Raw genomic sequence first — 23,820 nt, 5'->3', positions numbered from 1 at the left:
ATGAGTATTTTCCCATGTTATTAAATGTTTTCTTAATATGACTTTTAATGAGTGCCTAATACTTCATGCCACAGATATGCTGCAGTTTATTTAAGGAGCCCCTTCCGTGGGACTTAAAATATTATTTGTTTTTGCTGTCACAGATAGTATGCAATGAATATTCTTTAACAATGTATTAGCTAATTCATACACCATTTAAACACTATATATATATTGATTTTAGAGAGAGAGAGGAAGGGAGAGGGAGAGAAAGAGAGAAATATCAACGATGAGAGAGAATCATTGATCAGCTGCCTCCTGCACATCCCACACTGGGGTTTGAGCCCACAATCCGGGCACACGCCCTGACCGGGAATCAAACTGTGACCTCCTGGTTCATAGGTCAATGCTCAACCACTGAGCCATGCCAGCCGGGCATTTAAGCACTTTTTAAATGGAGAACCCTTCCACTGGATTGGGATTTAGAGATAGAGGGAGATCCACTGCTTCTTTTAAAAGATCCAAGCGCAGCCCTTCCCTGGTAAGTGATGAAATAGACAGCCAATAATAATGTCTGGGGTAGTACTACATAGAGAGGATTCTGAGTTCCTCCACAGGACAGGAAAATAACTCCCAAGAATATTTGAATTTGGGAGAAAAAAGGCAAATTGTCTATACTTGGTAAATAATTTAGAACTATGCTGAGATTTGCCATTTAGGGTTTTGTGCTGGAAACTGCAGATCAGTCTTCTCGTTGGTCTGGGGATTGTGGAGCCGGGCCCTGTGGGAACCCAGACCAAGGCTCAGGGACTCAGGCCATCACGACCCAAATGGGACTTGTCTGCCCTCTCAGGAGAATACATGAAATTGAGAGGAGTTAGTAAGTAGAAGAACAAAACAAGTCCTAGCCCCAAACGGAACATTAAGGTTTTATTTCTAATATGGCCGAGGCAATGCATGCAAGCTCTAAAGCATCAACAAGAGAGGCATACATAAACATACAGATGTGCCTTGAGTGCAAGGAATAATTTTAAAGTCGAATAAACCTAGAAGTCTCAGTCACAGTATCCCTGCCTCCCAAGAGATACAGCTTAGCACTGCCTGGTGTGTTGATCAAAAGTGAACAGGAAAGAAGTTTAGGAGCATTTATAAAAAAAAGCCAGGAACCCAAAAGGTGGACAGAAGCAGAATTTTCTCCTAGTGCCTCTGGAAGACAGTAGGGGAGCATCAGGAGATGTGTCAGGAGGATTAAAGATTAGAAAACAGAAAGGAACAAAGATTCACTAGTAGGTGAACCTGCTCTTGATAGTTCTGTAAGTTGACTCAGGAGCCATAGGGCTTTCTGGATGGTGGTGGTTGTCATTTATAATATTAAACATTCCGCAGTGACTTCCACACTCTTGGTTTCTGCTGACCACAGGGGAGCCCGGGAGGGGAGAGGTATGAAATGTAGCAGCCAGGGCTGGCCCTGCCTTGCTCCACTCACCTGCTGTGCCCCTGGCCTTCCTGAGGGGCTCAGCTCAACACCCGGCTCTCCTGGGAGACTCGGCAATGCTGCAAAGGGCAGGCAGTTTCCACACACTGCTCGTTGCCAGAGCTCATCCATCATGTTGCCACATAATGCACTGAACTGTGGCATTTCTTTGAGGAAATGTGTAGGAAGATGACAAAGCAGGAAAGCAGGTGGGAAGGTGAGAAAGAAGACAGGGGGTGAGGGCAGGCAAGATGGCAGCAGGAGGAGTTTTCCGGCTTGCTCCCCTGCTGGGCCCGCCAGCACTTCCAGGTCAACCCTAGCAGGTCAAGGAGCAAGGGCTTTCACCATCCCTGCACCCTGGCCACTCTCCTAGGGAAATCGCCTGCCCCAATATAAACACGTAGTGCAAACTTGAGCCAAAAATAAGGTTCTCAAATTCGAAGCTAAAAGCTCAGGTGTTAATCTGCCAATAAAATATTGGTAGGCTTTCTGGGGCAAACTACAAAGGTTGGACATCAAAATAAATATATTCAAACACCCACAATAAAGTAAAAGGTGTTCTAATCATTCAGCCTCAAAAGTCTTCCCAGCTCTTCTGGGGCCGCCTCTCCATGACCCCTCCCTCCTCAGGGTCTAACCGGTGGGTCCGCCAGCTTCACCTCCCTGCCCACTGGGCCCAGAGGGACACCAGGACTGGAGATCAGAAACCAGCCCAGCCGCTCACCCTGGCACCGGACACCATGTTTGTTTGCAGTCGCCTGTAACGGCATTGTAATCAAACCTCCAAGAAAGTTGCTGTCCTCACACTTAAATCTTATTTAGGACATCATGAAGCCTCAGAACTTCAGCAAACCACACCTCGGTGTAAGTCCCCTCCATGTGTTCCTAATTCACACAGAGGAAAAGTAAAACTGTGAAGAAAAGTTGTTCTCAAAAGCAAAAGGCCTGCATGTCTTCTGTTCTTTCTAGAGCAAGCATGTCAGACTCGTGGCCTGCGGGCCTCATGCGGCCCACAACAAATATTTTTGTGGCCCAGCCAATATAACAGTGTGAGCAGTTATTTACAATTATGAAAGGAAATAAGTCTCCTGTCAGATCCAGAATTACTGACATTCACCTTGGGTCAGTTTTGAAAGTAATCACTGAGAACAAGATTTCCCTGGAAGCAGGAAAGATAGTAGCAGAGAAGAGATGCCAAGTGTCAGGAAGAAAACATTAATTTCATCATTGCTCTTATTCTTTTTTTATATACTATACTTTTCTAAATAAACCAACGTTTCTATGAAAATTGAAGCTTTTGTTGTTTTGCGGCCCACATAAACTTAAACCTTGTTTATTTGGCCCATGTTAGCCTTTGAGTTTGATATGCTTGTTCTAGAGATGCTGTAGGGTTTTCCTGAAGAAATGGGTCTGCAGTTCTGAGCTGTGCCAGTGTCAGAGCCAGGGCAGTCGCCCTCTGCCCGGGCCGCAGCCGTGTGGACATGTGAGAGTCCCAGGGAGACAGCGAGCGGTCCCTCGCCAGGTCTCTGGAAGTCCTGCTCCGAAAACGCTGCAGGTTCCCATGGAAAGGCTGACCAGTGTCGGAACTATTAATAGCTACTTCCAGATTTCTGTTCATTTGATTATTTGTTATCAAGAAAATTCTACATGCCTCAGACTTCCGGACCCTGGCATTGGCCTTGTGGAGGAGATTTGTGGCTGTGATGCTCAGCATCGCTATTGTGTTTATTATGTCAGCTTCCCCATGAGATTACAGAGTGGCTTTCTTTGGGCAATTTCCAGACTGTTCAGTGTGTGCTGATGAGCACTTATGTTTATGAGACTTTCAGAATCTAATTTTCACAGGCAGTTTCTTTGCATGCCAGCTTTGAGAGTGATGACTTGAAACTATGAGAAAGGTCTACAAATACAGGCTGTGTGAAGCCCCCGAATTGGGTGGGTGTAATCCCCACTCCCTGGCTACACTAACACACACATACCCATGAACACGGGCACAGTACGTCTCCCAGCAGGGAGCTTACATACTGTTCCTGGCTATTTTATATAACAATATTCAAATTGTCCCCCTTGGTAAGAACAGAATAACTGTTGGCCTGGTTATGTTGAATAAATGGCTTTAGTCAATAGGTCGAATTCAGCTAACTGCACCATTCATTAAAAATTCTAAGTAATTAGATTTTTTATTGATAATTCCACTTCCCATCTATCATGTCCTCCTTTTTGCCTGCAATGCAAATTCCACCTGTTTTTAAGCCCAGCTCAATTCCTATTTCTTGGGGCCTTATTCTAAGATCAGCCCAAACATTACCATTGCCTCATTCTCCCACAGTATTTTTCATCATTGCAGACATTCTGAATAGCCCAGTTATGATAGGTCTATCTTCAGCTCAGATCTAAGTGCCTTGCAGAGGTGTTGTGTATGTGTGCCTTACAGAATCTCACACAGTGATAAGCCTATGCAGATGGGTACACCTGTAATACATTAGCTTGATGATGAATTGACATAGAGTTTCTAGCAACTTCAGACAGCTCTGCCAGTATGTTTGGCCTGGTTAGGTAAGTGATGCAAACACTCCTTCTGTATATGATCTGCAGGGGATCTTGAAGATAAGCACATTTCATTCCAGTTCACTTTAAGTCATGTGCATTAATCCTGTGGATTATGAAAGTTAGAATAGAGGTGATAGAGGTCACCTCATCCAACTTTCTTATTTTACAGATTTTAATTTGATGTATGTGTTCTTGACTAATTGTTATGTACTTGTGAGTCTTACATTTTCAAAGGCAATATTTCTCAAACTTGAGTAAGGAACAGAATCAGAGAGCTTCTTAAAACACAGATTGCCGGGCTCCACCTCAGAGTTTAAGATTGGGAAGGTCTGGCTACTAAGCTCCCAGAGGATACCGGTGCTACCGGTCTGTGGACCACACATGGAGTAACTGCTGCTCACTCTCCATCCCAGTCCAGGGTAGGTGCTGCTCTGGGCTTCTATAGCACCTGGGGCCAACCCTTGTCATAGCTTTTATCTCACTGTATTTTAACAATTTTTACATACCTATCCATCCTCTAGACTTACATTCTCTGAGAGCAGCAACTGCTATTAATCACTTTGGAATTTTGTTGTCTAGCCTATTTTATAGTAGGTGCTCAATAAATATTTAATGAATGAAGAAGGGTGGAGGCTGAATAAATTGTAATAAGATCATACTGAACTGAGACCTTATTCAGTCTAAATGTTGAACTTTGTTGCTACTTAACCCAATGAGAAAAATATGCAATTACTAATTTTTAAGGTTCTGGTTCATAAGAAATCGTATTCATTTGGAGAGTATGCATGACGGACGCGAGCCACTCCTAACTATGTCCATCTAAGTCCACGTGGACATAGGGAGCCCAGTCACTATCCTCATGGGGCAACGGCCCACTGAAGAGGTAGCATATGACTGTAAAGGAAACTCCACGAAGATTGGCTTCAGTTCTCTCCACAAGGAAGAAGACTTGGGTGGGATCAGGGGCTTGAACAAAGTAAAAAGTTGTGATTCCCTCAGACACACGCAGTAAAGACTAATAGCTCCAGGGTCTGACCGCCTGGGGCCCAGTCTTGGAACCGCCACATTTTAGGTACGTTAGCTTAGGAAGCTTATTTGTGCCTCAATTTTTTCATTTGCAAAATATGGATACAAGTACTAGAACCCGGTATCTACCAAACACCCAGTAAGCTTATCTATTAGTATTATCATCGTTGTCATTAGTCATACTATTTCCTACTTAGGACCTCAAATTCCTCATCCACCAGGCACCATGTATCGGCAATCCAGAGCACACAGTTCTCGGAACATTTATCATGCACAGTATCTGCGAGAAGGCAGTGAGGAGAGAGAATTGGATTTTTTGTTGGGAAGGGGAGAATATTTAATATTTACTGAGATCTCATAGCATGCCCAGCAAACCTTGTGAAATTTGATTTTACTTTACTAATAATTAAATGCCTCTCTTTCTTATTTATCAGACTACATCCCATCTATTCTCATGACCCAGTTTACCACTACAAAGGTCAAAAATACTCTAAATTTTAATATTACCATTAGTAATGTAAACTCTGCAGGTGAAAATTATGATGGTGGGTGCTGTGTAGCAGAGAAAAATAAGAAACATCATACTGAGAAATGGACTGGGAAAATAACATGCCAAGAGCACCGTAATACAATTAATCTTCACCAGGAATAAAGTCAGTATCATATAAGATAAATCAAACCGACTAATTCTGGATGCACATAAATACATTTAAAAGTATTTCACTTTATTTTCTTCTGTTTGCTGCTTCATTTTTATTGGTAGAGAAGATTTTTCATGTCAGCACTTTTTCAGGCTATGAACGGAATGGACTTACATGGATATGGCAGTGTGGGTGACATTTTTACATAGTGGTGAGAAACACAAAGATGTTTTTGAGATCAAGTGTATTTTTTCATTGGGTAACATCTACAGTGGCATATAATACAACTAAAAATAAAATACTACAACCTACACTTTAAATCATGAATGGAGTTACTAGAATACAAAGAATTTTTTTTTCTATTCTTCAGTAGATTTTATTTAGCATGGCTGTCACAGAACTATGCCAAAAGAAATTCATTTAATTGCCAGCTTGAGACCACAGTTTAAGTGTGGTGTGAACTGTGCTACCCATCATTAAGTTATGATCCAGGCAGCAGTGATGCTCTTAGTATTTAATGGGAAACGTCGCCAAATTGAAATTACTCATCAAAGTCTTTGTTCTCTGATTAAAAGTATATGTGGGAATCATCCTATTTTTCAAATAAGGAACTAAACAACAGTAATATATACATACACATGTGTGTGCACATATACACACATGTACTAGTATATGTATCATATATGCATGTGTGGGAGGAGGGTTATATATGAAATACAGGGTGGGGAAAAAGTAAGTTTACAGTTGTGAGTATGCAAAACAGAGTTTATTCTGATTATTTATTGATTATTGCATTGCTTTCCATACAAACAACTGTAAACTGTATAGAAGGTAAATATTTAAATATTAATAGTGCTTATATCTGAGTAGTAGAATTTCAGTTATTTTTAATTTTCTTTTTCTTTTTGTAAATTTTCCACATTGAGTGTGTGTGTGTGTGTGTATATATATATATATATAATATTTACAATGAGAAAACCAAGAAATGTTATTACTAAGAATTAAAGTTAACTAGAGAATTTTCTTAAATTTTGGAAAAGAAAGGAAAGGGAAAAGTTTATAAGCTTATGGTTTTCAAAAAAGTTAATTTAGATTAAAGCCATATTGAAAGCATTAATAATAGATACAAATTCAAAATTAACCTTTCACCTTCTTTAATCTGAGATAGTAAAGAAATTATTTTACTTTAATATGATACAATCATAAATGCATTTTAGGGACCAAAATGATGTAAAATACCCAAAGTGATTGCATTGTTCTTCACTAGCCACTGTATATATTCCTTACCAACTTTTAATAAATCACTACAGGCCAAGGATACTAACCAAATCTCAGAGGCCAGTCTGTTCCACCTCTGAAATTTATCCTATCTATGTAGTAACAGAGTCACTTGATATAATGCAATAAATATTACCAAAGGTCTGCGGTTCTTTCAGAAAGTATCAGTTGCAGATTTAGCCTGTGCAGGAGAGTGTGCTAGGTGCTGAGGACATTGTTCCTGTGTAGAGGGATAATTACAGACAGAGCCATCACATACAGTCCAGGCAGGTGCACTGCTGGACGTGACAGGAACAACAGGTGTGCACTGGGACCATGCAGGACAGGGAGAGGCAGAAGAAGGACTGCACAGTGACTCCCAGCCCAGGTGTCCTGACGCTGCCCTGTATTTCCTGCTGCCTTTCCAAGGCCTCACGGCCTATATTTCTGAAATATTGGGGCCAGTAACTTCTCATTCTTTACGATCTTTGATTCTGGTATTATTCTGCTAGTCATCCAGACTTCTCTAAATTTTTTTTAAAATTCACTCTCCTTTTTTCCATCTACACACAGAATTGGTCTATTCTCCTTTAGAATGGCTTCTGTACCCCTTTTTCTTCCCTTCATCTCAATGGTTCAGCCTTATTACCACATGGGCCCTCTGCCCAAGCCTCTTCACCTGCTCAGTCAGCCCTGCACTCTGCACATGGCCCACACTTGGTCTTTGGAGTGCTGCGTTGATCTTGGCTTTCCTCCCCAACATCTTCCCAACCAGGAGAGCAGTGTGCTGCATCTTCTTCATTGTCCCGGCACTCTGCCTTTGAATCCCTTCCCTGTTACAAAGAGCATGATTACAAGTCACATTTGTACAAAGGAAGACTGTCACCACTTAATAGCAGCATAGAGCTGGCCCCGTCCCTACCAGCACTGTTTCTCAGCCAGGCCCCTCCTGGCTGCCCGCCTTGCTCCCCTTTGCATTCATAACTGTGCAAACTGCTCCCTGGTCCTGCCTGAAACCCCTGCTGGCTTCTGAATGGTCAGGACAGGAGGGCATTTGGTCCCAGTGCTCACTCGGCACTTTCAATTGACAAGGGTTATAGGTACCCAGAGTGCAGTCAAGAGAGGTGACCTAGTACAGTAAAGAATCTGTATTGAGAAAGCATTGGTTAAGTCCGGAGTCTGCTTCTTACTAGTTTGTGACCTTCAGCATCACTATGTCTCAATTTCCTCATCTGTAAAATGGGAAAGCAGTAGTACTGACCTCATAGAGCTATGGTGGGGATTAAATGAGTTAATATTTGTTAAGTTCTTCTAATACTACTTGTGCAGAGTAAGCACTACGTAAGATTTATTCGATAAATATAATGAAGGATGCTCTGAAAGGAAGGCCGCCAGGAGAAGTGCTGCATCTGGGATCTCTGGCACCTAAACCACACCTGTTTCTTGAAAGACTTCAATCTGTGCAATTGGAAATATTAGAAAACACAGTTTTTGGAGTGATCCATGAATATATGCTGCATGGCCAGCAGCTGAACCCCAACGAGGTGGGACATCTCAGCATGCAGAATGTGGTTGCATTGTGATGAGTTGCTGAATCTTGGCTGAGGGCAGGAGTCTCACATGTCTGCTTTCAAATGGTCTCTCTGACATGGAAGCCTGTTGGGCCTCTTGCTTCCCTCATGCAGGCCCTAAGCATCAAAGGCTTCTGGGGAAAGGGCACAGATCGGTGGGAGTCCACAACCCTCTGCACAGGCGGGTATTAGTGGGGCCTTGGGAGTTCTTACCCACAGAAAGGTCCTGAGATCCTGTTTGCACTTGGGGATTGGCGAATTCTTACTTTCCCTGAAACCATAAAATGTTTTGAAACTTACTCATCACTCATTCTCATCAACCCTTTTCTCATCCATCTGCATTTTTATTGTTTTTCTCCCTCTACCTCCTCTTCCCTTTCTAATTTTATTTTTGGCATTGAAATCCAGGATAAGTACATATTGTCTGCACCAAGTTAGCTGCTTTACTCTGAAGGGAAACTCCATCTCAGGAAAGAGGAAACAAAGCAGGCATGGAGTTTTAGAGCAAAAAGACATTGTAGATCATCTGTTTCTACAAATAAAAATAGGGAAACAAGATTATAGCAAGTCAGTGGCATTAAAACCATTCTACTGTTTTTAAATCCATCATTTCTTCACTATTTCAAGACGTTTATTTTTGTGGGTCACTCCTTTATTTATCAGCCACTGGGCAACTGCTACATGCTAGTCACTGGCTCTGGAAGAGAAGTGTGAGAGGTATTGCTATTTCCTTCCTTCTCAACCACAGTTCTAATCTTAAGAGCAATAGCTTAGTGGAGACTGGTATATCAGTTGGTGGATTGCTTTTGATACCTTGACAAAAAAAATGAGTAAAGGATATTGAAATAGCTGATTGGCATGTTGACTGTGGCTACAATGCCCCTGTTTTTGTGGACTTTAATATTTCAGAGCAGGATTTAGAAGCAAACAGCAAAATGGGGCTGTGGAACAAGGAAAGCAGAGAAGGAATGAGAAGAACCTTGTGATGGTGTTGACAGAGTGGGAGGTGAGCTGGTGAATCCTCACCATGCAGATCCTGACAACTGTCCCACTCACCTTGCACTAGTAGCTGTAGCCCTTGGAGGCCCACAGAGGAAGTCACATTATAGTGTCCTTATTTACTGTGTATGTGTAGTGGAGTGTCGCTCAGTGTGTTATTCAATGAAGTAGTCAGCTACACTCTATGCTTACATGTAGCTCTTTAAAATGATATCTGTATGTCATTGGCTTCTTCTTATTTCTTTTTAAATTATAAGGATAGCAGTATAACAGCGTTGCCACAGAACATGTAGAAAATAGAAAATATGCACTATTTGAACACTACCACAGATAGTGTATATGTTTTTGCATACATATTTTATACTAGGGTCCTGGTGCACGAATTTCATCCACAGGTAGGATCCGTAGGCCTGGCCAGTGATCAGGGCCGATAGGGCCCTTTCAGCTGCTGGCCAGGGCCTTCCTTTGTTCTGTGCTGCCCCCTGGTGATCAGCGCACATCATAGCGAGCAATCAAACTCCCAGTCTCCCTGTCGAACTCCCGAGGGGACACTTTACATAATAGCCTTTTATATATATATATGGATGATTGCAGTCAAAGTTTAATACATAATTTTTACATGGATTCTGTACCCCAAGTATGTATTATGCAGCTGTTATGTATCCAGTCAGTCCTATAAATAATATTGGTAATAATGATGCCACAATATATTCATAGATGCTTCCAATTTTCAAAAGCACCATCTCACGTTTGACATTTGGTCCTCACAGTAGCCCTGGGTAATAGGCAGGCATAGCATGTCTTACATAAGAGGGAGTTAAGAGATGCCCTACCTGAAATTATCTAACACATAAATAACAGTAACAGAATCAGAACACAGTTCCACTTGGCCATGCTGATTCACCTTGTCAGGTATTGTGACTGCCCTGAAGGAATTGCTGGTTTTGTTGGAAAAAAACAAACTCCGGTGAAAGTCAGTTCTATCTAACCATGTAAGTGATCAACTGCTACATGAGTGACAAAGGAAATGTGCTGAGATAAGGAAACCTTGCAAGCAGCTTGGAATAAATGCCTCTGAGAGATACGGGGCTTGTACTGTGTGTAACAGTGTAATTAAGGAGAGGGCTTGCCCAAGGTCAGCCAGTTCCTAGCGAAAGAGCCACAGCTAAAGTCTGCCTCCCCAACCCCCTCTCACTTTGAATTCGAACTGGGCAGTGATCGGTTCAAGAAGACAAGCCCAATGGTCAGGTGATGATAAGACACAGTTAAAAAATTAAGTGTGATGATAGTTGAACCCATGAAAATAAAAGAATTCTGATAAAAGGGAAAAGAGAAGAAAAGTTGGTGACTGAACTTGGGCAAGTACCAAAGTCAGAGCGTAAGAAGAAGAAAGCTACCTTCTCCATGTATGCTGGGCCAGCAGAGGGGGGTCAAAAAGCCAGTGAAGACTAAAAAAAAATTAAGAAGAATAAGACCAGGACATCTTATGTAACAGAAACAAGTGACGCAGATGGTTTAAGAGGTGCTGATGTCAATGATGTCAAGTATCACATGGTAAGAGGGCTGAGAAAATACAGAAGTCACTGAAAATCTTTCAAAAGATAGTTTCATGAGAAAGCTGAGATTTCAAGTGATGAGGCAGTAGACACAGTGGGTAAACACTACATGTTCAAGAAGCTTCGCAGTAGAAAGCAAACTGCACCAAAGTTAAGGAGGCCACCGGAATAATGAAATGAAGGGAATAATGAACGGATTTTATAATATCTGAAAACCATTATTCTTGGTTCTTGGGGGCTTGGGTAAGTAGAGTGGGACAAAAACAAAACAACAACCAAATTCTAACTCAGCAAGTTATTGAAAAAGAGATTTTCTAAAAGGATCATTTCTCAAAGTAATTGATAAGGACACTTTTGAGGGGAAATTTCTGACTTCAAGTAGCTAACTCTTTAAGAAGTCTAAAAAAATGGCCATGAAATCTAGTTTCTAGTTATTGAAAACCTCTTCCAGCCCTTTAATGATTTCTTCTAGAAATTACAGTCAAAGGTAAGAGAGAAGACTTATTAGATAATGTTGTCCATTCTGCTTCCCAGTGCAGAGCTGTTACCTATTGTGCATTTCTAGTCTGGAGTGCTTCTCACTCTGTAAGTGAATGATACTTTTACCACTTTCCTTAGAATACTATTTCATAATCCTGTTGACCACACTGTGCAGAAACTCTTGATCCTCCAACCCCCAAGTTCTTTCCCTCTGTATTTTCACACCATTAACAATTTGTTCTTAGTAACCTCCCTTACCTCCCAGCCCCATCCGCTCTTATCCATGTCCAGTTTTCAATTTCTATGCATCTGGAACCTTTTCCTGAACATCTAGTAGATATATCATTCTTCAGGGCATATTAGATCTATTGGAAAAGGATTTTAATGTGATAAATAAAAAGGATCTTCATAATTTTGTATTTCTAATAATGAAACTTTCCCATTCTCATGTTCTGTCCACTGTCTCAGGATTTGGGGTGGGAGGAAGTAACAAGGACAGTGAAGTTTTAAAGAAAGGAACAAGCCTTGCTAACTCATGATCCAATGTCCCAGTAAAATGTGTTGCCCAATTACTAACTAGATAAGTTAGAACATCCTACATAGAGAACATGAAACTCTTAAGATAGCACTTAAGAATCGGACCGTATTTTCTCCAGAGTTAAATATGAAGCATAAACTGATTGTGTTCTCTGATGTCCTTGAGAATGTGCTACCTTAGTGTTTATTATTATGGTGCATCTGTCCCTACTGCGAGGGGTTTTGGCAACTGTCCATTTGAGGTTTTATCATGTGCTACCAGACATTTTTCTTCTCTAATGACCTTTTACTAGTATGTTCCGCTGGTTCCATACTTTCCTTAGCCCATTCCCCCAAACTTTCTGACCCCTGTCCTCATGGGCACATTCCTACCACCAGCCTCAGGCCCCAGTTGTTATCCTCTAGTCTACCAAAACCTTCCTTGTGACCTGTTACAGCACTGATTCCCCAGTCTTACCTATCTTCACCTTTCACTCAGACTTGATCACTCAGTCTTCAGCAGGTAAGTGTGACCTTTAGAGAAGCCTCCAACATGCTCAACAAATGTTGCTTTAGTAACTGCAATTTTTTAACAAGACCTTCTTTCCTGGTAATTTATGATTATCCCTGATTTACAAAGTAGTAGATCGTAAATTAAAATCAGCTCATAGATCTATTTTTATTGGCATGCACTGAGGGTTATTTTTTCCTTCTCTTAGTTGAAAGCCTTCAGATGGGACTTGTGTTCTTTATATGCTCAACATTATTCCAAACAATCTCCTGTATTCTTTTACCTGGCCAATTTTGTTAATTTGTAGTAACTAGCTAAATGTCCTATAGCCAGTTCCAGTCCTGGCAAGACCTGCCAAATCATTTGCCCAGACTTTCTAAGTTCTCCTTCGTTCCTACCTACCTATCCTGTGTCCTCTGGCAGATTCCCTACTATCTATTAGAACATTATCCTTAACTCTTTGCTCAATATACTAATTCTTCCTTGAGACCTATCTATCAGAAAGAAATTCCCCCCCAACAGGATTCAACTACCCTAATGATTCTACCGCCCCACATATTCAGGTCTCTGATAATTAAACTTGACTTTCTGTTAAATCACTCTCCATTTTGAGTCCTAATATCAAGTCTGAAAAGATTAATTAAATCTTTCTTCTCTGATTTTAAATAAAAAAGACTATAGAAAGAACTAAAAATAGCCAAGCCTCAATATTGCATGTTACTGGTTTGTTGTACAATTCTTCATTTTTAGTTTCCAAAGAAAAGAATTGCCCAACATTTTCTTTATCTACTGTTTGCAGTTGTGTATAAGGATATATACCTACTCAACTTAAACACTCCTAACAACTCTATCTCACTTTCCCAATAGGCCCTGTTTACACACACACACACACACACACACACACACACACACACACACATTACTAGCATAGAATTATAAATCATCCTGTGTATGCTTTTCAGAAAATTTATCATATTTTAAATAAAATTTGTTAAAGTAGCTACAGTTAAATATCATTTTTGGTAACAGTTAAATCAGAAGATGGACAAAAACCTAAGATAATTTGCACCAAATTGCCATTTTTGCAGAGAATTACTTGGTTTTCTGGGAGCTGTAGCCAGGAGCCTAAGTTTTAGAATTATTTTCTACCGCTGGGCAAATAGAGCAATTACTTATAAAAATTGATATACAGTTATAAATATAAGTGATGACCTCCTTTTTAGAGTTTAAGGGACCTGGTGCTTTTATTGAAATGCACAGAATCTACATAAATATCTATTTGTTTTTTTTAATTTTATAGGAAATCAATGTGTTGACAGTTGCATTGGTCAACCAAGACCGAGAGAACAACATTGAGAAGAGAAGTCAAGGCTTAAAATCAGAGAAAGAAGCTCTACTAATTGGTAAGGATGTTCTGTTTTCCTCATCTGTTCTTTTAAGTAATTCTTAGGTAATTCAATTAAAAATATTTAAGCAGTTCACCTCCAACATGTTAACAATTTAAACAGCATTGCCTTCTGGGCAGAGGGGAGATTTGCTTCATCAAGATTACATTACATACGTTTCAAGTTAGGAATGTACAAATCAATGGGGGTTTTGCTCTTCTGTAACCATGTATATTAGTTGTTTGTCCGACATAAAACTGAATACAGGAAGACAGATTAATATGCATCCCACATGTTATGAATCTGAATTTCAAAACTGGGACACATCGCTTCTAACTAGAGGCCAAGTTGTGTCCAGTCCAAAAGTACCAAACCAAGCCACATTTCCCAGGCTCAAGAGAGGCCATGTTCTGAGGCCAAAACTATAATGCTGATGTGGGGAAAGAAAAAACTTTCCTCTGTCCTCAAGGTTCTTCTGGCTGGTCTAATAACCAAATAGACATGAGGCATATTAGCAAGAGAAATAATCAAATTTAATTCGTACATGTGAATGGGAACCCTGCTTAAGTGGGAGAGTCAGAGACCCCACATGCAGAAGAGGTTGGCATGGAAAGGGGATTGAGGCATATATGACATCCTGAGCTAGAGATGTGGAAATACGCCTTGAGGGATTCAAAGGGTCATTGCAGAATAATAGAAAGAGCAGATGTTTAATGAATAAAAGTTTGCCCTGCCATGAAGGTGGGTTGAAAGGTTATCACTGATAATCTTTTATGAATAAGTCCTCCAATTCAAATTCTTCTAGGCACAGAAGGGTTGGGGGCAGAATTTCTCCTGAGCCTGTGGCTAAAGTTGCCTTTAGCTCAAAACAATCTGCATAGCACAGAAGCACATCTTAGGGTGACTTTTGTCTGAAACTTCCTGGAAGTCTGACACTGCAGAAGTTGGATCGTTAGATTGTTCTATATGTCATTGAACCAGTCTCAGACTTGAGGAAAGCTCAGTTCAGGTAAACAGTTAAGTCTCATTTCAGGAGGCAGTGATGCAAGTAGGCTCCCAAGGGTAAGCCTATGGTGCATGCAGTCAGGTATTTAGTAAGAAGCCTCTCTATGGAAACAAAAGAAAAACAAGTTTCATGCTTAGAGCAGACTCTAATCTCAGTTTCTGAGTACTGAAGGCAAGGTGATCAAGATCTCTAGTTGTCTGTTTCAAATCATCTTCATATGGTGGATGGTAGGAGTGACAGTCTGATAGATTTCCCTGGTCTGAAGTTTGACTGTCTGTGGTGATCTTTCTGTAGCAGGAACAAAGATTGTACATAGATGAGTTGTTGTGGTGATTTCTCCGAAGTCTACGTCAAGTTGTCCCACTTTAGATTGCCTGGACTTGACAAACAGGCAGTTTCAGTCTCCGATGATTCTGAGTCAATAGATAGGAAAATGAAAATGTTAATTTGGAGCACTGCAGCCAGATATTTAAGAAAAATACAAAAATTCAGGACCCAGTTTAGTTTATAGGCAGAAAAAATTTTTTTTAACTGAAAAGACAATAAACAGCACTAGAACCTAATATCCACAGAGGTATATTATAGTTTCTATTGAAACCATTTTCTCTCTAAAATGACCCTCATTTTTTGTCAAAGATAGCCAAATGGAAATGAATTTATTTGCAAGTTATTTTCAATAAACTTGGCCTGATATAAGTCCAGCAAGAATAATAATCAACCACATAGGCTCTCTTAAATTGGCTTTGCTGGACTTTTTTTGGAAGGAATCTTCAGATTGAATTTTGAAGTCCTCTCAAAGCTAAGAAGCCAAGCTGCATACTAGCCATCAGACTTTGCCTACAATAACTCTAGATTTGGGGTTAATTCCTTTCTTCTCAGGGTTCCCAGAATATCCTGAATTTCTTTATTTGCATCTCCCAGCAAGCAACTTTCATTCCTTATCTGGAAAGACCATGGTGAACCATGGTTAGCAAGGTACCAGACTGTTTTTTCAAGCTGGTACCTTTTTTTTTATTCACTGTTTTTATTGGCTTTCAAAGTCAATCTTAATTCCTTAAAGCTTTCTAGTCATATATGAGCTTAGGCATTTCTCTCTCAAATATGACATTCCAATCAAAGCCCCATAATATATCTAGTTTCCAACTGTGCCCTGTTATAAAGAGAACAGATTCCTATTGAACATATGCAATATATATATATATATATATATATATATATATATATATCCATGAATATAAAATTACTTAATTATTGAGTTTGCAAAGTCTGGAGGGATTATTTAGAGAAAAAAAAATAACAAAGGTGTAAAGCAGAAAAATTTGTTATTTGGAAAACAAGATTTTAAAAATTAGCAATATTTCAAGTAAAATGTCTAAAATTATGACCCTTCTTATCTGTTCATTCTGTCCTGTGTAATTAAACTTGGTTTGTCTGATTCTAGTTTTCCCATTAGTTCTATCAACCTTACCTGAAAATTGAGGGTGATACGGCCAGTGATAATTCCAAGAAGTTTGCAAGGTTGTCCATCAAAGCTCATGTTTTACTCAGTGAAGTGGGTGCCTCGCTCACTAGAGATTTTGGAAGGTACACCCCAAATGGGAAAACACATTTTCTAATCCTTTAATAGTTTCTTTGCCACTGTGAGGACATCAGCCTTGTGACAAAGGAAAGCCTCAGCTCATGTAGGAAAACATTCACACAACAAGAATATACTGTTAACCCGGATGAAGTGGCAATTGAACAAAGTCCAGCCCAAATGAACTACGGTGGATGAAGGAATGTAAAAACTGGAAAAAATGCAGGGAGCCGGGAAGAACCACGCAGCTGTCCTGGCTTTCCCTTAGCCCCAAGTATTCATGTCATTTACAGTCACTGTTTACCCATCTTAATTTCTATGATTCAGGAGCAGAGTGTTGCCATGTGACATGGACATCAGGATGGCAAAAGTCTGGCAATAAGAGGTCATTTATGCAGAAATACAGTGGCCTTCATCCACGTGTGTCACAATCTGATACTGAGGTTCAGCTGTTTAGTGTGTCCCTCAATTTTGATGATGGACATTTTGGTTCAGGACATTTCAGATTTTCAGCAATTTTACAAGTATTTCTAGACCATTTATAGCATAAACTTATATAAATACAACATAAAGAAGGCTCAACATTATTTTTTTATTTGACAGTGCTTCCCATGTAATTTCAACACACCAAAATAAGCCTAATTTGTTTAACATTCCTCTTTTATAAGGAGAGAAAACAGACTTTTTTGAGGTGTTCCAGGGGCCCTTCTGGAAGCCTCAAAGTCATTCCCCGGTCAATACTCTTATTTATAATTTAAATTTTGGGAAGTTTGTCAAAATATATAAAGAGGTTTGGACATTTGACTAAATAGGATCATAAGACATTATGAAGTGATACTTACTTATCCATTTGACCAAAGTGGCAATGAAAATTTTTGAAGAAAATACAGAAGTTTACATAATTGTTAGCAAACCTTATTTGCTACTACTGAGGAAATTCAATTTTCTTAATAATCAAGGACCTGATTGAGACAATAGACAAGAGAAATTATTGTGATAAAACACAGAATCGTGGCTCCGTGTTTTCATGGTATCAGCCTCAGACTAATAGTCCTTTTCCCAGAGAACCAGACTCTGATTTTGTATCACATGACTTGTGATATTTTAATTTATTTACTTGATTAAATTTCAGTCTTATTCAGCTCCACCACACATAAAACTTCCTTTCTCAACATTCCTTTTTTATAAACTTTCTAAAACTTTCTGTGTCCCTTTTAATACATGCACACACATTCAGAAATAACCAGGACAGAATTCACTTTCCTTAACAAAAACACATCTTCATATCTCATACCACTTTCTAAAAGCAAAAACTTACACTATTTCTCTTGTATACAGTTCTTTTTCCTATTATTTTTAACTAGAGGCCCGGTGCATGAAATTTGTGCACGGGGGGGGGGGGGGGGCGGCGGGGTGTCCCTCAGCCCAGCCTGCACCCTCTCCAATCTGGGACCCCTTGAGGGATGTCCGACTGCCCATTTAGGCCCGATCCCACTAAGATCGGGCCTAAACGGGCAGTCGGACATCCCTCTCACAATCCAGGACTGCTGGCTCCCAACTGCTCGCCTGCCTGCATTCCTGATTGCCCCTAACCGCTTCTGCCTGCCAGCCTGATCACCCCTAACCACTCCCCTGCCAGCCTGATTGATGTCTAACTGCTCCCCTGCCAGCCTATTTGCCCCTAACTGCCCTCCCCAGGAGGCTTGATTGCCCCCAACTGCCCTTCCTTGCAGGCCTGGTCCCTCCCAACTGCCCTCCCCTGCTGGCCTGATTGCCCACAACTGCCCTCCCTTGCAGGCCTGGTTCCTCCCAACTGCCCTCCCCTGCTGGCCATCTTGTGGTGGCCATCTTGTGTCCACATGGGGGCAGGATCTATGACCACATGGGGGCAGCCATCTTGTGTGTTGGAGTGATGGTCAATCTGCATATTACTCTTTTATTAGATAGGATAGAGGCCTGGTGAACGGGTGGGGGCCAGCTGTTTGCCCTGAAGGGTGTCCTGGATCAGGGTGGGGGTTCCCTTGGGGTGTGGGGTGGCCCGGGAGAGGGGCCTGTGGTGGTTTGCAGGCCGGCCACGCCCCCCGGCGATGCAAGCGGAGGCCCTGGGATCTGGGATTTATTTATCTTCTACAATTGAAACTTTGTAGCCTGAAATGGAGCCAAGCCTCCTGCTCGCTCTGTGGCGGCAGCCATTTCTGTTGGGATTTATGTATCTTCTATAATTGAAACTTTGTAGCCTTAAGTGGAGGCCAAAGCAGGCCAGGGCTGCAGAAGCTTGGCTTCCTCCATCGCCGGGGGCAACCCTACCCTCCTGCTCTCTCCAGCTCCGTGGCTGCTGCCATTTCTGTTGGGATTTATTTATCTTCTATAATTGAATCTTTGTAGCATTGAGTGGAGGCCTGGGCCGGCAAGGGCAGGCGGAAAGCTTGGCTTCCTCCATTGCCAAGGAAACCCAAGCCTCCCTCCTGCTCTCTGTGGCTACAGCCATCTTGGTTGGGTTTATTTGCATATTCCCTCCTGATTGGCTTGTGGGCGTGGCTTGTGGGCATGGCTTGTGGGTGTAGCAGAGGTGTGGTCAATTTGCCTATTACTCTTTTATTAGATAGGATTTCTGTAGCCTTAATTACATATATCAGAATTCATAACCTTAAAAAAAACTTAATTTCTAGTGAAAACTAAGAAGTAAATAATTGTGTATTATATGTTATACCAGTATTTTTTTAGGTTCATACATTTATAAACACATTTAAAAATTTCTAAAAATATATTTCCTCATAGCACATTTTTTAATGTGGCACCAGACATGATTGCTAATGGACCTGGTATTGGAGGAAAGCATGGGTGGTCTTTCCCTGTTACTAGTGGGAGTGTGGTTATTGAGGTGCTGCTGGAATAAGCATTCTAGAGGCTCTTACAGGAGGGTGAGATATGGTAGAAAGTTTTATTTTTTCAAAATTACATTCCTGGCTATCTAAAATCCCATTCCAGTCACCGAAGAAGTGTAGCTGGGGTTTCAGTAGAGCTAAAAGCAAAGCAAGTGTCCAGAGTTTCCTTTCCATGTTGGAGCTGGGTTCAGTTCAGTACCAGGCTGGTTGCAGTCCATTAGTCCATTGTGTGTGTGGGTCCACATGGCATGGACCATGGGGGAGATTGTAGGAGAGCCAAGAAAACATGCCCCAAGCAACAAGAATCCCAGGAAAGCCAAGAGAAATCAAGAGCACAATAGAGAAAACTCCTTTGTTAGGGGCTTAAATATTTCAAATTTCATGCCTTTGCAGTGGCCAAGCCTATTCTGCCCAATGACCTTTTCTCAGGTGTGACTGACAAACAAGTACCTTCCTTATGTCACCCCAACTTTATTGGACATGTGTCTATCTCCCCTCCATTGGATCCCTGGAATATGTAAAGTCGTAGTGTCCTGGCGAAGCTGCTCAAATGACATGCCTATAATACTTGGTCTTCTCTTTGCTCCTTTTATGCTATTAATAACTGGGTAATTACAATGATATCAGACCCAAATATCTTTAGTTCCTCTATAATAAGCAGAAAGTAGATAAATCTATGTTCAGTAATTAATGATTCATTATTCTGTTTTATTTGGAAATGGTCTAGAGTAGACAGACAATGAATATCCATCATTTAATTTAGCTAGCAAAACTTTATAGTTTCAGGTTACCAAAGAGATTTAGGAAACAACTTTTAACAATATAATTATTGCTGAAGAGTTCACCTAAAAACCTTTTATCCTATTTACATTTATTTAATTTACTTGTTCCTAACAATTAAGATTAGATTACTTGTGAAAACTTCATCAAACCAAGTTTTTTGCTGATAAATCTTGCAACAGAGATATCATCAACTTATTTAATAAACCCAGGTAGAACAAAAGTAGTAATTTAATGCTGATGATTTTAGAGATATTCCTATTCATACAAACTAAACTAAAAAAACAACTTTAATATCAAATATTTTCCAGATCACATGATTCTGAAAAGCATTGGGTTAGTTTCTATTATATTTTTGAGAATTTTCATATAAAAGCTTGTTTAAGCCAATATAATAGAGCTCTTTTTAAAATAAATCAACAATACCATGCAGAGATAGAAAATACTATAATACACATTAACATACAGATACACAGATCTTTTAGCATAAAACAAATGTCACTAATTTAGAAAAAAATAGTTTGAGTAAATTAAATTGAACTGCTCAGATGACTGTTGCTGTTTTTGTTTTTTTCTTTTAATAAGAACTAGAGGCATGGTACATGAAATTCATGCATGGGGCAGGGGGCGGTCTCCTCAGCCCAGCCTGCACCCTTTCCAATCCAGGACCCCTCGGGGGATGTCAGATATCCCGCTCACAATCCTGGACTGCTGGCTCCAAACTGCTCACCTGCCTGCCTGCCTGGACACCCCTAACTGCTCCCCCCCACCACCACCAGCCTGATTGCCCCTCACTGCCTCTGTGTGCTGGTCTGATTGCCCCTAACTGCCCCCCCTGCTGGTCCGGTCACCCCTTACTGCCCCCCTTGCTGGCCTAGTCACTGCCAACTGTCCCCCCTCTGCTGGCTTGGTCACCCCCAACTGCCCCCCTTGCCAGCCTAGTTGCCCCTAACTGACCCCTCTGCCAGGCTAATCGCCCCCAACTGCCCCCCCTGCCGGCCTGGTCGCCCCTAACTGCCCCCCCCCCCCCGGCGGCCTGATCATCCCATGCAGCCTGCTTGTTAAGTCGTTTAGTTGTCCCTCACTAACCCCCCTGCTGGCCTAGTTGTAGGCAGCCATCTTGTGAGGGTGTGAGGGTTAATTTGCATATTACCTTTATTATATAGGATTACCTCCCTGAAATTTTCATTTTAAAAGATGGCCCAGATAAGAGTTCCTGGAGGAGACTATGTATTTACATCTCAAAGGTACAAGGAAAGAAATGCAAGCACCTCCTAGAAGGACTTTGGTTTCATAAAGCCAATATTTATAAGCCTTTTGAGATGAATAGGGTAGGTTTGGGAAATAAAAAAGGAATTGGTAGGCTTTGAGTTGTTTCTAGAGACACAACTCTGGCACTGTAAAGACTTCATTTGTAGAAAATAAAAAGGACAGTTGTTTTATAATACCTAAAGAAATGGGTTGCCGCCTAAATGTTGGCAGAGGACTGACAGATTCATCCAACCATTTTTGGAAGCTTTTTTTCCCCCTAGATAGATTTCTTATCAGGCCCTGACATTAGTTTCCAATTTGGCCAAATTTCTAATCAAAAAGTTGGTAAATCCTTTCAAATATATTGTCAGGTTTCAGTTGGGGCATATAGTAAATATTTCTAGCATTATTACACAAGTCCTTGGACCCAAGAGAGAGCAAAGGTTACCTTCCCTCTGATAGCCAAAAGAAAGAACTGATGGCCATCATGTCCCAGTTCCCCAATGAGACACAATGTCTTTTTCTATAATACAATCAAGTAAAAGAGATGCAGTCAACGAAACTTAGCATAACTTTTTTAAAATATATTTTTATTGATTTCAGAGAGGAAGGGAGGGGGAAGACATAGAAACATTAATGATGAGAGGGAATCATTGATTGGCTGCCTCCTGCACACCCCCTACTGGGGATCCAGTCTGCAACCTGGGCATGTGCCATGATCAGGAATTGAACTGTGATCTTCTATCCTAGTTCATGGGTCAGCACTCAAACACTGAGCCATACCCGCCAGGAGACATAACTTTTTTTTTTTTTTTTTTTTAACATAAAGCCTGTTTAAACATTTTATAATCAGTACGAAGTTTGTGTTCACAGTGTTTCAAAAGAAAGACCAAATTCAATAGATCAGAGTTCCGGAGCAAGGAAAGGTTTATTGATTGTGAAAGCCTAGCTCAAGAAGATGGAAGAACAAATTCTCAAATCCATCTTTTTTTATAAAATATATTTTTATTGATTTCAGAGAGGAAGGAAGAAGGAGAGAGAGATAGAGACATCCATGATGAGAGAGAATCATTGATCTGCTGCCTCCTGCAAGTCCCCCACTGGGGGTTGAGCCCACAACCTAGGCATGTGCCCTTGACCAGAATGAACCTGGGACCTTTCAGTTAGCAGGCCGATGCTCTATCCACTGAGCCAAACTGGCTAGGGCAAACAAGAGAGCTAAAAATTCAGGCATCTTATGTATCAGGGGAAGGGAGGATGGGTAAGAAAGAGGTAGGTGGGGACTGTAGAAAGCCAGGAGCTGAGGAAAAGCACAAAACTTCTAAATCCCTTTGTTCTTGGTCAGTCTATTGACACCTGCTGATCTGAGTTGGTTCTGGAGTCATTACTTAGTGCATGTTTCCCCACCTCTTCACTGCCAAAGGGGCTGCTCTAGTTAATTAGCATATGTATAGCAGGAGCTATTAGCAAACTTGAAGGCCAGAGAGAGGAAGCATTTCACTCTGATACAATTTCAGTTTTCATAATCTTCTCCTTTCATGTCCATATTCTTTTAATCTAATTGCAGCCTGAGTCAGGACTTCACCATTGGGTTTTGGTACCACAGTTCAGGAATCCTATATAATAAAAGAGTAATATGCAAATTAACCATCACTCCGCTACACCCACAAGCCACGCCCACAAGCCAATCAGGAGCAAATATGCAAATAAACCCAACCAAGATGGCTATGGCCACAGAGAGCAGGAGGGAGGCTTGGGTTTCCCCGGCGATGGAGGAAGCCAAGCTTTCCGCCTGCCCTTGCCGGCCTAGGCCTCCACTCAAGGCTACAAAGTTTCAATGATAGATGATACATAAACCCAAACAGAAATGGCGGCAGCCATGGAGCTGGAAAGAGCAGGAGGCTAGGGTTGCCCCCGGTGATGGAGGAAGCCAAGCTTTCCGCACACCCTGGCCGGGCCAGGCCTCCGCTTACAGCTACAAAGTTTCAATTATAGAAGATACATAAATCCCCCCCAAAAGTGGCTGCCACCATGGAGCAAGCAGAAGGCTTGGCTCTGCTCCAGGCTACAAAGTTTCAATTGTAGAAGATAAATAAACCCCAGATACCAGGGCCTCCACTTGGGTCGCCAGGGGGCGTGGCCGGCCTGCAAACCACCACAGGCCCCTCGCCCAGGCCACCCCACACCCCAAGGGAACCCCCACGCTGATCCGGGACACCCTTCAGGGCAAACCAGCTGGCCCCCACCTGTTCACCAGGCCTCTATCCTATCTAATAAAAGAGTAATATGCAGATTGACCATCACTCCAACACACAAGATGGCTGCCCCCATGTGGTCATAGATCCTGCCCCCATGTGGACACAAGATGGCCACCACA

At 41.3% G+C, this 23,820-nt stretch overlaps 1 protein-coding gene across 5 annotated transcripts in view; it reads left to right on the top strand.

Moving 5' to 3' along the window:
- ENOX1 (ecto-NOX disulfide-thiol exchanger 1) overlaps positions 1–23,820 on the top strand; it is a 598,797-nt gene that overhangs the window by 551,448 nt on the left and 23,529 nt on the right. For all 5 annotated transcript variants that reach the window (XM_080662707.1, XM_080662709.1, XM_080662706.1 and 2 more), the window contains one exon: positions 13,861–13,963. In XM_080662707.1, coding sequence (XP_080518833.1) covers positions 13,861–13,963 — 103 coding nt within the window. The remainder of the gene's footprint in view (positions 1–13,860; positions 13,964–23,820) is intronic.

Source organism: Plecotus auritus (assembly GCF_963455305.1).
Source record: "Plecotus auritus genome assembly, chromosome: 3".
NCBI lineage: Eukaryota > Metazoa > Chordata > Mammalia > Chiroptera > Vespertilionidae > Plecotus > Plecotus auritus.
The sequence above is the reverse complement of the archived record's forward strand: the minus strand, read 5'-3'. Positions and strand labels throughout refer to the sequence as shown.